We start from the raw sequence: 13,256 nt of genomic DNA on the forward strand, positions 1-13,256 counted from the left end.
AACTAATCAACTTATAAAAGGAATATAGATAGGTACATACCACAGATGAAATCTCTATTAGTTTGACACCAAATACTCATTGTTTCTGATAGGAGCTGCTGCTTACAGATGGCCATTCAAAAATTCTTGATCCAAATTCTTAAACCTAGGAATTCCGCGCAAATCCTGAAGACGTTGCACTTGACACTGACCACGCAATCCACATTGTCAAGACCAAGATCGTGCACACCGCCATACGGGCACGCCTCAGTGCACGGCCATACGATGCAACGATTGCACGCTCTAAAAGATTTATAGATAAATGCAGTTCCCGGTGAAAATAGATAAATGCCAGTGCTCATGTATTTTCTGCACATTTCAATAGGCGCAACGGCTTTGACTGGACATTCGTCCAGCGTTTGATAAGCATCCGCGGGTTTTTGTCACCATGCAGTGCCGCGGACAAACAGTCTTCTTGTGTTTAAGTGTTCTTCTTTCTCTTACTTCTGCTGATACTCTCGGAGCAGGGCTCAAACTTCTTGGAAGGGTGTACGACAACTGTGAAAGGTCACAGGAGATCGTCAAGTGTTTCAAGGTCAATGCCGCCAAAATCATCGACCGAGCTGCCAGAATGGACGCCCTTCCGATCTTGGAAGGAATATCATTAGTTCGAAGACCGGACATAGGAAGAGCATTTCCATCTTCACTTCCTGAAGGCGACTTGAACACACTGCCGTCGGAACAAGTAGATAAATATCTTAATTTGGCAACTACAAAACTAATGCAGACACATCGCGTCGTGCTAACTCCAACAACTGTAGGCGAAGATGTAGCAAGATCAATGAGTGAGGCGAGAGGCAAACTGAAGAAGATGATTGGACCTATCCTAGCTGGTGTTGCTATCAAAGGAGGATTCTTGGCAATCGCCTTCCAGGCCATAGCCTTGATTGCTGGCAAAGCCCTGCTCATTGGCAAGATAGCATTACTTTTATCTGCAATCATCGGTCTGAAGAAGCTCGTATCTGGCGGAGAATCTCATGAGAAGACTACGTATGAAATAGTGAAGCATCCGCAGGTGTCTCAGAGTCATACTTATTCGTCTTCCCACTACGGAGGTGACTTTGATGCTACTGGTCCAGGTGGACACTACAGAAGGAGCGTTGAAGATGAAGCTGCAGCACAGGATAGGGCCTACAGAGCCTATGCCGCTAAGCAGCAGTAAAAAGAGACAATATTGAAAAAAATGGCTTACGACTCTTAACAAATAATAACGACAACGGGCATTTAAACAATACTCAACGTATTTTGGCCCTTTTGCTGTAGCAAATAGGAGGCAAATATTTAAATTATTTATTGTAATGCAAAAACGACACTAGAGGAGATTATATAAAAGATAACTATTTATTCGCTAGTACGTATGACGTAGACTACGCCGAAATGTATCCAAATATTTAATGGCATGATTATGTTGATATAATAATTAAATTACATATCGCATAATGTAAATAACAGCGTATGTAATAAGTATTAATCGTATAATCTTTCGCACCATATTTATCTTTGTATTCATAATGCAGATTATTGACATAACAATTATTAATAATAACACATAATGATGGTATAATATTTGTAAGTAGGGTAGTCGACGGGTACTATGCATTTCTGTTCTAAACGTTCAGTTGTCCAATTTTGTAAAAATAGTATTAAGAATATATGTTAAAATGATTAGGATATTTAATTATGTTTGTTAAGGTGCTGCTTTAGTATAAGTAGAAATATTCCATTTCATCTCGTAATCGATAATAATAAGGTGGTCACGCGAGTACCTTTAATGAATTATATTTATTACAAAATGTTATATGATTTATATAATATAATAATAGCATAATAGTCTAATTATATGTTGATGGAAGATATTCTTGGTGAGATAATGGGTGGAATGAAAATAATTTACAGTTCTGTCTTGTTTTATTTCCGGGACCGGCGTGAGTGGTTGCCATGGCTCAAATAAAACTATTGTTACATGAATCCTTTTTTATTTACCTAGCACAATCTCAAATATTGTGATACTTAATTAAAATTTCTTATTCGGAAATAAACATTATCAAAAAAGATCTTTATTAAAATTATACAATACTGTTACAAAAAAATATATATTATTATTGTATTCTCATTTTTTCCTTGTCAGTTGACATGAAAATTAATTGTCAATATTATAACCAATAAAATCAATCAGATCAGCTAATTACGATTTAATTCCTAAACATTACTCGCGTGAAAATTCGCAGAAAAAAAAACATTGTTATTTTAAAAAAGTATTGTTCATTGACCAAATTATATGTTTGCGAACGGAAAAGTAGCGTTTCATTAGTTTTTTATGACACGTTTCATTTCATGCATAAAATGTAGGTCTTTCACCTACATCGTGCAAAAGATGCTTCAGATATTTTTTTAGTTTTTATATCCTCGGGAAATTAGGTATTATATTGTGAGTTTGTTCAGTTCACTGTCAATTAAGTCGGTTCTTATTAGTGTTTCGTGTTGCAAAAATTATAGAAATAGATTTTTCTTATTGTCTGTCTATAAACAATTTGATTTATACATTTAGGTTATTGATATTTGTAATTAGTGAATTTGTGATTTTATTTTACATATTTGTCTTAATAAATAAATATGTGCATCTATTAAATATGTATTTGTTTTATATTTTACTCAGTAAATAAATTAAATAAAGAAGTTCAAATTGCTTTGAATATGAGCATTTTTAACATCAAATCCAAAATATTTTAAATACGGTTATATATTATTATCAGAACACTCTCCCATGGTTGTGTCAAGGAAACGGAATACATTATTAAGAGACACCGCAGTGCAAAGTCCATATTTTGCTTTGGTTTAGAAATGGACTATAGTATTTTCGATTAAACTGTACAAAATAGGTGCTCCATTTTAAGTCCACCATTTCTCGGAACTTGCGTGTACAACCATATAGAATTACAAAGAGAAAAGTATGACATACCAGCACGCGTCACTGCATACATACTTGCGTTTGCGCATATGTATGTGTTATAGATATAATGAGATTCGACCTACATCATCTTGCTAGGCATTTTTGATATTTCCATTTTTTAAAAGTTTAACGGGATTTCTTGTCACATAAAAGGACAAATCTAATAAATTTAATAGACCGTATGGAGTCGCAAGAAATAAAAATTTCTTATAAATTATGTTTCTTAAATAGGTGCTAAATTTAAATTATATAATATAAAATAAAAAACATTGTTTATAATTTTAAAATATTATAATAATTACAATTTTGATATTAAGTCGTCACGGGTTGTTTTAATTTTACGAATTCTGCTTTTGAAATGAAATAAAAAAAATTATGCATGTGTAACTTAGAGCAAAATCTGTTTTCGGGACACCCTTATACACAAAAAATATTTTATATGGAAAATAATAGATTGTATTTTAATAAAATCCTAGATACGTCTTTGTTTTAATTTAAAATGGAATACGAATTAAAATATATATATATTTTTTTAATTATCCTATATAAAATAAAATTATACAATACTTCGAGTAATATAAGGGCACATTTCTTAAAATGTGATTTCTAAAAAGTTATTAATCTTACGTGTCGTTGGAAGATTAAACGGATCGAATGAGTAATTATTATTTACAGGTTCATTCACCTTACCGTGCATAATAACATAATTACTAGTATAATTAATGTTACATGCGAGTTAATACTAATATGGATAAATAGTCTTTTTAATAATTCGCGGAATTCCTGTAATGAAAGCTATCGTAATAGAAATGAAATCTTGTGTATTTAAATACGCATACAATACTGTAGGTATATCCGATGGAATTGGTAATAAAAATCTTTTTTTTTTCTAAATTCGATCCAGTAGATTTTGCGTGAAAGTGTAACAAACACATCCTCACAAACTTTCGCATTTATAATATTAGTAGGATATGTAAAGGTGATTTTGCGTCTGATTTGAATAGTGCAATTCGCAGTAGAGTGTACTTATAATGGAAGGATGTAAAAACGCAGCGATTTCATACATTATAACCGTAGTATAATAGCGGATACCGCTGAATCTAGATAAGAGACAGAGCAAAACTGACAGTTAGTCTCTAGATATAGATGATTTGTGTTAAAAAATATCGGTAGTCCAATCTTTACTTTGATGACGACCTCGGTGGCGCAGTGGTAAGGTTCTTGCCACTGAACCGAGAGGTCCCGGGTTCGAACCCCGGTCGGGTCATGATGGAAAATGATCTTTTTCTGATTGGCCCGGGTCTTGGATGTTTATCTATATATGTATTTGTTATAAAATATAGTATGGTTGAGTTAGTATCCCATAACACAAGTCTCGAACTTACTTTGGGGCTAGCTCAATCTGTGTGATTTGTCCTGATATATTTATTTATTTATTTATTTATTTTATTTTACTTTAACTGGCATATTGTTGAGCTAACTCTAAGTTAGCTTTGGGGCGCCCCTCTCGTATGATTATCTTCGAAAATAAAAGTTACGCGTAAAAAATAAGGCCGGTAATCTGACATCAACTCTCTTTGGGAATGATGTTGTCATCTATCATCGTATCTCCTAGTATAACAATGATTTGTGTTCAAATCTTAATTAACGATATACTTATAATGCTCTTAATATAGATGTAAGTATTTATTTAAAATAGGAAACTCTTCACGATGCCATGTAGGCCCAGACGATATATGAAACTACACAAATTCATTTACAAAATCGCCGCTATTGCCTACGCATAAAGCTCAATGTAAAGTAGCATGATGTGTGGTCTGTACAAGTGAATTAGCAAGTTTTCTCAATAAACAGAGCATGAAGGAACAATGCAGGATGCACTAACGCAACGGGGGCGACGCGGGAGAGAGTATTATATGCACTTATTTCTTTATTGACCATTACATAAAAAGTGCACTTAGCATTTAGGTTAGTTATTATAAACGTCTACAGAAAAATGTGACTATAAATAAAAAAGTAAGGAGTAGAATCTGTAAGATCAACTTTGTATGGACATTATATAATGAGGAGACCAACATTCAATTACAATAACGTTGAACATTTAAGATATGAATGAACATCTTCTGTAACCATTATGGTAACAGACCAAGTGTTAAGTTGTTATTATGTTTATAAAGAAATTAACAAAACCAACACTCGAAGTAAATAATGTAATTTCATCATCATATCTTTCATAAGTTTATTTGTTACCTCTTTACGCTCTATCTAATCAATGTACTACGTACTTAGAGTTTGAAGTACGGAGAAGGACATAGGGACATAGGTTTCATCAAAAAATAACTGCGCTCGTGGGAAATTATATGCGGCGAAATCGGTTTCGCCCTCGGGGGCAAAAGCTAGTATTGTATACAAGTATCGTATCTATTAATTAAATGTTAGTATCTGGCCGTGGCAGAATTTTATTCCAAAATAATTTAAGCTAGCACTAGTTACCAATCACGTTGCAAGTTGCGATTAGAGCGGTCGACTCGACGAAGAAGAAGAATTGAATATTAGTTCAAGTAATCAATGAAAATTGTAGACCATAAGAGAAATGAATTTATTTGTTATTTTAAAGAAAACACATTGTCCATTATAATAGGCTGAGGCAAAGTGTGAAAATTATGGAAATAAGTATAGGCTATACTAACGAGATTGACTAGTATTAAAATTGTATAAAAAATATAATGAATAACACAAGAAAAAGATCAAAATGTAAAAGTTAATCAATGTCTTTTAAAATTTTACATTCTCCTATTCATAAAAAAGTTAAAACCAATAAAATATTTTGTTTCGTTTTGTCAATTATAACTTTGATTTCTAAATAGATTATGCACAAATACACACACATAAGGACCACCCAAATACCCTCGTGGATATCGTACGAGGTGAGTTAGGAATTATTTATGCGTTGACATATGGCCAGTATTCTCAAAAAGTATTCAATTGATTAAATTTTAACTTTTTTATGACAAAGACGGTAAATAAATGAATTACAAATTGCTATAAAAATATTGTTTTCTTATCAACCAGTATTGATTGGAGTCCAAGCGAAATTTCTAGCGTTTCTGACTTTTACTTCGTCTCTAGGTTCCTCTAACTCTTTTTTAGTAACAAACAGTCTTTCTAGTCTATCTCTTAGCTCATCGGGAGTTATAGGAGTGGCCGTGGTCTGCTCCTGGTTGGACTTCTCCCTATAATAGTACTCGGCGTGGTGAGGTCTTCTGTTATAGTAGCCTGAAATCAAAAATGTCTATACGGAGGCGTTGGAAGCAAAGTACATTAGGTTCGTTTTTTTCTTTTTTAATCTCATTAATATTACTATGTGAAAGTTTGTAAACGAAGTAAGAATTTGTCTTGATTTTTATGAAATTTCAAAATTGTTCACTATTGATTTTATTTGTTCTATAAAATCAATAGTGAACATTTTTGAAATTATAGGATAGAAAATCTGATAAAACAATTATATTCCACAATTTTATTAAACATATTTAAGTATAGTTATTTTATGTAATATAATTTATAAGTATATTATATTCAATAAAATATAATTTATATTATTATTTAATGTTTGAAACAAAACAAACAAAAAAATTGAATTTAAAATATAAAAAATAACGTTTTCAATAATTTCGAATTGGTGCTAATTTTTAAAGGGTATATTTACAGGTGCCAAAGCCAATATCTAACAATGTTACTACCTACCTAGGTGTTACACTTACATTTTTAGGATTTTAAATATTTTTTTTATAATCCATTTGAAGGTTTTGTTATTGAACACTGGCAAGGAGACATTGGACCTGGGACCAAATATTTTGATCCTTACTTTCAGTCTAATTAAAATACTTAATTCTATAACAATTAATCATTTTTACTCGCATATATCCTTCGGGATATCAGTTTAGCCGGATAATACATTATGCAAATATCTGACACTAGTGTTCGTTTGATAAACTTTATTCAGTCATATTAATCTGAATTCTTGTTTTTAATGATAAATGTAAGAGTCATGTCCCATTGCTCCGTTGTGTCCCATCACGTTGACTTCCATCGATGGATCAATGCTGAACAACATAGAAGTTACGACGTATGTCAAAGCATGTGCTTTGTGCACTGTCAAAATTTATAGAAAACAACGGAGCAACAACGAGCTGCGTCGTCGCAACCAATCACGACTAAGCATGGCTTTTGAAGTTGTTCTATAAACATAGCCACACAACATCATTAAAGAAATAGTTAAAATGAAAAAAATCGTTTTTTATATATAATTAGATGGATACTTGCTCCGTTTTGTTAGAATATTGGCAGATGTTTAAAAACTACATTTTCTGTTATTTAATGTTAGATAATAATATTAAAACTGACCTCCCCCTCCTCCCGAATGGATATCGTGGTAATGAGCATTTTCGGCAGAAGTATATGCAGAAATCGATGGTCCAGGAAACCCTCCATAAGATCCACCACCGTAAGATCCCCCAAAACTGGACCCTCCTCCGAATACGGTTACAGCTAATAATGCCAACTTTGCCAAAAGAAACGCCTTTTTGCTAGCAATCAATAATACCCCTAATATTAAGGGCAATAAGGTTGATAGTTGGAACTTGAAGCCAAGCAAGAAAGGCACTAATAAATTTCGTGCCAAAAGTCGTCCTGAAAATGAAAAAAACAAGCAAGATCTAGATTAACTATAATTTTAAAATTCTAGTCACACTCAATTGATATGGCTTTATCTATTTTTCGCATATATGTTTTTAATTAGATGAGAAGCATTGTGAAGAGAAACTTATACATATATGGATGTTTTCCATTTAGTTCCAAATATTACAGCTAGGTGTCTCTCAAATTTCAAGTTCATGTTCTAAGAGCCTTGGGTTGCGCTTGATCTTGTTAGCCTTGAAAAGTTTAACGGTAAATTCACAGATGGCGCTTATATTTTACAATATAATAAAAATTATGCAATTTATATTAAGAAAATATATTAACAAAAAGTATATGATTTTTCACAAGATTTCTATTTTTATTTTTTTATTATTAAAAAAATAAAAACTTAATTTCGTGCAGAATTTAAGTTTATTTCTCAAAATATACTATTGAACTAAATAATTAAATAATCTCCAAAGAAAATCTCTCATGGCGAAAATTGTAATTATTTTCTACAATTTATGAAAAAGAAAATTTTTAAATAATGAATCTACCTAATCGGTACCTACCAGTAGAAACTTCTCCATGACCTTGATGATGATATGCCCTGTCTTTGACTTTTGGGTCCATAACAAATTCCAAAACACCGTTCGCCAAGGTTGGTCCAACTTTCATCACTAGCCCAGGGTACAACGCACTCAGATCCCAGTGCAGTGACCTCTTAGAGATCAAGTTGCTTGCATCCTCCATCATGGTGCTAATGATTTAGAAAATAATTGCTTTTAGATCATCTTAGATGTTTTAGAAGAACGTGGTTGGTATCGAGTTTTTGATTGCGTTTTGAAGAATGTTGTTAAGTTACAAAGCATAGGATTTTGAACTTAGTTGATCTTATTTTATTGTCTTGTAAAATAACCCTCGTCTATATCCAGATCTAAGCATATAGGGACAGACAGCGGGAAGGGACTTTGTTTTATACTATAATAATTAATAAATAGGTAGACAATCAGATGTTAATTACTTGTTCTATTGTACATGTTGTAAGAACACTGTAATAAATATTAACTATAGAAAATGCGTTATAATATATTTTATCTCCTTAATCATCTATAAGGAAGGCCTCGACAGTAAGGACATTAAAATGGCTAATAATAATGATATTTTGTGTAAGTCATTTTGATTATGTTTAGTAAAGAATAAAACTTCTATTTATTATAACTGATAAATAAATAATCATATAATTAATTAAATTTAAAGAAATAATTAATTAAATTTAAAGAAAAGTGATTTACCGGAAATCCATTGGGTCCTTGTCCAAGAAGCTTGCGAAATCCCTTGGAGTCTTTTCATCTCTTACAAACGACACACCTGTAGCCAAACTGAAAGAGTCTTGTTCGTTAAACTGATTAAGATTATTCAATAATTCCTTTCCAAAACAGAATCCTATTTCCGTATTCCTCTGAATACTAATACATTCATTCAAAGATGAATCTTCAACGACGTTTTCCTTCAGCTCTTCTCCTTGCTGCAACTGGATTGGTATAACTTGTAAAACATTGATCGATATCAACAAAAACGTTAATACATTCGAAGACGACAACATTTTAGTGTTTTTCAATGTTAATAAAGATACATTTTATGATTAAAATTAATATTAAAGACAACACCACTGCTTTAGATGATACAATTGTTACGTATAACAAAATTGTAGCAGCTCCTCGCCTGTTTTATAGACTTTCCTTGTTATGTCTCGGTGAACTTTGGCCATTGTTTTGGTGAGGATCCAATGAAGCCTCGTCACGGGGTCTTCCCACGTCTTGCTCGACAATAGGGTGAAAATTCGAGCATAATTTGCAAACTATCGCTGAGAGTATCTGCTATTACAAAACGTTGCGTAATTTCGGTTACGTATTGTTTTGCTTTGGTTTTTTTATCGTGCAATTTTCGGATGCGTTCTGATTTTCAAAATAGGTAGGTAGCTATTTGCACTTGTGGTTTGGTATTCTAATTATAATTCTTATCTCACAACCAATTAATGTCATTTCATGACATTTTTAAAATATTTTTTTTTGCTTTTGCGATCGTTATATGCCATATTATTTGTATTTCTCTCGTGTACCGTATATTCCTTAAAGCCGAGTATCTTGGTAGTTTTGTGGAAAGGAACACCCACAGCCACTTTCTTGTCAATGTTAATGACATGGTTTCTCACTGCCTTCTCAATTTCACACACTAGCCGATAATAATCACTAATGGGCACCTATGTTTTCCTTCGCTAGGCTAGAAGCAACAATGTTATTTTAAAACACAGGTGATACAATATCCTACATACTTACATTATAAAATAAAGTATTCTGACGTGTCTATCTGTCTGTTTGCGAGAAACTCAGAAACTACGGTTTTGAGTTCACTATCAGACGGAAGGTTTAGGTGTATTATTTATTATGTTTTTCTCAAGTCAAGCCGGGACGAGCCGCTAGTTAACTACATAAAAAAAAAACTTTTAAAAAATTACGGCCCTATCATAGTATAAAAAACGATACTTAGTAAATCACTACTTATTGCCATCTTGGATTAAACATTTAAATTTTTCACAAATCACTTTCGATGATTTCAACTACAATTATTTGTTCACTGATATCATACGATCCATTTTAATGATGGTATTAAACAAATGTTGTACAAATAATTTAAATCTAAGAATATCAAGATTAAGCCAATAATATATATTTTCCACAAGACAATGATCTATTAACAGTTAATAACAAAAAGTCTGATCTGATAACAATTACGAGATAATAGAGAGAGGTAAGTATTCAGCTACAAATTAAGATGACACCCAAATACAATTGAGAAAACACTGGAACCAATGTCATAGTAAGCTGCAATAGCTGTTACGTCAGACACAACTTTTACTTAAGGCGAGCCGGACGTATAAAAAAATATACTTTCACTCCTTCAGATCATTACTTCCATAAAGACAAAACTGCCAAAAGTGCTGAAACTCAAAATGAATCGTAAAGTCAAGCCGCTAGAGATGACAATGGAGTGATTGGTAATGAAAATTAAGATGATGTAAAGTGAAGTGAACCTAACAGGTTGTCAAACAATGAACAGGTCAGAGGCTCCGAAGCGGGTTGAGTAGCCTTTGAGAGTTTCTATGACATAAAATATATTATTGAGGATATGATAACTATCTTATAGAACTTAAATAGTTACGATACAGTCTATACAGTAAAAACCTTAATAAACTTTACTGTAAAATTACATACTCAACACATTATTCTTAAAGTATTCTTGTTAACAATGATACAAAATTATATTTAATCATGACAATTTTGAAAGTCAATATAATATTATGCTATGAAAAAGATTTATTTCATTATTATTATGTTGTCTTTGTGAGTAATTCGCGTCGTAGCTTCAATATGCTTCATATACCACCACAATAATGCATTGTCATCCAAACTAAACGTGATTACAAAAAAACCAGCTCAATCGGTTGAAGATATCTCCTTCAAATTGAGTTTCTAGATTTCATCCGAAAATTGTGTTAATCCTCACACATATCTTGAAACTAATATACTCGTATCTATAATACACTAAAAATTTAGTTAGAAAAGCCATCAACAAAACTCATCGACGAAAGTCGTTAAATCATACGTTTATCTTAATGGTTAGAAAAGCAACAATACCTAGCATATGAAGATAAATTTTTAATCAAAATGATAATTTATTTATTTACATGATCATAATACAGCGTTATAATTTATATGTATTCATCGTATGAAAAACTTAACCCAATCCAAAATAGTTTACAAGTTTGGTATTGTTCATTCCTTTGGCATCATATTTTGTTTCCAAAACAGTCCATCAGTTTAATAAGTCATTAAGACTTTCTTCCGCCGTTGTTGCCTGAGGCTCACTGCCTTTCTGTGTTTCACGTCTTTTATTAACTATCGATACCCTTCTTTTTCCTCCTACATCATTCTCGATTAGTGAGAGATAAAACTGTCTCATTCTATTTTAAAGCCACTATCTATAATTTTTCGTGTAAGCATTTCTACATACATACTATTTTACTTTAATTGAATATCTACCAAAACGTGTCTTGCTGTATGAACTTGTCAACCAGCGGTCAGTAGCACACAATTTTCGTATTTAGGATGACCATATTGCTCATCAATAAAGTTGAAAATTGATTGCAGAAGACAAACATGATGGTAATGACAGTTTGTACTTTAAAGGAAAATCATGTGACGCAAAACCGGACGCAGGAAATAAGGCGTGAGAAGATAACTTTCTTTATTCATCAGAAGAAATAAAGGATGTAGATTTGACACATTTTGGATGATGCAATGATTGTGCAAGAAATTAATGATGTTGAATCATGTTTGGTTGGACGTGATGTGTATTTTAAGAGGGATATTTTTGGTAAAAAAAAGGTCCTATCTAGAAAGTTGTTAAAATAAGAACGAACATTTGAAAATGTTTTTTTTATAAATAGTATAAAAACAAAAGTCAGGTGAATATAGTGAAGAAAAGCATTAAGATAATTTATTAATGTTAACTATTGATATTTGATACATGTGTTAAATAAGTTAATGTAAAAAATATTATAACTATATAATTGCTTATATAATTGTGAAAATTAATCTTTGTATAATAATGTATGTAATTATAAAAGGTTAGATAATGCTATTAGTGTTATGTCAAACCAGATTGTATTCTGTGCAATTAAGTTTTAATAAAACAAATAATTAAGAGAGTAAAATTACAAATTTATTTTGATGACTAGGTATATATTATTAGAAACATCAGTGAATAAATTACAGTGATAATGACTGTGTATGCTTTCAAAGATATGAAAAAAAATAAAATCACACATTTTTAAACTCGTCCAAACACTCCCTTAGTAAGTACTTAGCGAAAAGAGCTACGTTTGTTGGACAGTGTTTATGCTGATGACTTTTTAATAAAATTTGTTTCAATTTTTATTTTTATAATGAAATACTTGTATTAATGGATTTTTTGAAATCCAAATTTAAATGTTCGTATAACGTTCCAGCAGCATTGTTCAGCCTATTCATTAACACAATGGTCTTAATATCTATTTTGTCTAGAGCATGCATATTTTAAACAATTTTCTGACCCTGTCATCTACCCTATTCTCTATTCAACATTATAGATCGCATTTTACTTGAACCAGATTCTGTCATATACTCATTTTACAAATAAATATCATATGAAATAAGCAATCTATTACAAATCACTGGAAGATACAAACATTTAAATTAATTTATCCGGAATCGAGAGCGGAACCGAAGAAAAAGCTAGTTATGAGCATCCGCATAGAAACGACTAACAGGTGTGGGAAATATGTTAACAATAATGCACTTTAAACTGGAGGAGATAAGGTACAAAATTTAATAATTAATAATATTTAACTTGACCGTACTCTTGTAGTAATGACTTCGTCATTCATTCACGTTGATTTCGCAGTCGATTCACAACAAGTTAGCTCTAGTGAAGTTCTTAAAATACAAGACTCGTACAAATATGTATTTTCGTTTCTTGTATATTCTAT

General features: G+C 31.7%; 2 protein-coding genes across 3 annotated transcripts; one reads left to right on the plus strand and one right to left on the minus strand.

Annotated features, from left to right (window-relative positions):
* Positions 1–324: 324 nt before the first annotated feature.
* LOC128680606 (uncharacterized) lies at positions 325–2,007 on the plus strand. The gene has a single exon (XM_053763862.2). It carries the CDS (start codon positions 428–430, stop codon positions 1,199–1,201), a length of 774 nt encoding a protein of 257 aa, XP_053619837.1. The 5' UTR covers positions 325–427; the 3' UTR covers positions 1,202–2,007.
* A 3,306-nt stretch (positions 2,008–5,313) lies between these two features.
* Positions 5,314–9,351, minus strand: Osi10a (Osiris 10a). Of its 2 annotated transcripts, none has more exons than XM_053763847.1 (4): positions 8,962–9,351; positions 8,239–8,426; positions 7,394–7,678; positions 5,314–6,265 (listed from the first exon to the last, which is right to left on the minus strand). In XM_053763847.1, exons 1-4 carry the CDS (start codon positions 9,270–9,272, stop codon positions 6,054–6,056), a joined length of 996 nt encoding a protein of 331 aa, XP_053619822.1. In that variant the 5' UTR covers positions 9,273–9,351; the 3' UTR covers positions 5,314–6,053. The 2 variants fall into 2 exon arrangements, with proteins under 2 accessions (XP_053619822.1, XP_053619823.1); XM_053763848.1 differs by having other exon boundaries at positions 6,124–6,281.
* Between the last annotated feature and the right edge of the window lie 3,905 nt (positions 9,352–13,256).

Source organism: Plodia interpunctella, chromosome 24 (assembly GCF_027563975.2).
Source record: "Plodia interpunctella isolate USDA-ARS_2022_Savannah chromosome 24, ilPloInte3.2, whole genome shotgun sequence".
Lineage (NCBI taxonomy): Eukaryota > Metazoa > Arthropoda > Insecta > Lepidoptera > Pyralidae > Plodia > Plodia interpunctella.

Coding starts and splice junctions, on each gene's coding strand:
- Osi10a (XM_053763847.1), bottom strand. CDS start 9,272: ATGTTGTCGTCTTCGAATGTATTAACGTTTTTGTTGATATCGATCAAT. Junction 8,427..8,961: donor AAGGACCCAATGGATTTCCG/GTAAATCACTTT, acceptor CTAAATCATTAG/CACCATGATGGAGGATGCAA. Junction 6,266..7,393: donor CCATTCGGGAGGAGGGGGAG/GTCAGTTTTAAT, acceptor TTTTGATTTCAG/GCTACTATAACAGAAGACCT.
- LOC128680606 (XM_053763862.2), top strand. CDS start 428: ATGCAGTGCCGCGGACAAACAGTCTTCTTGTGTTTAAGTGTTCTTCTT.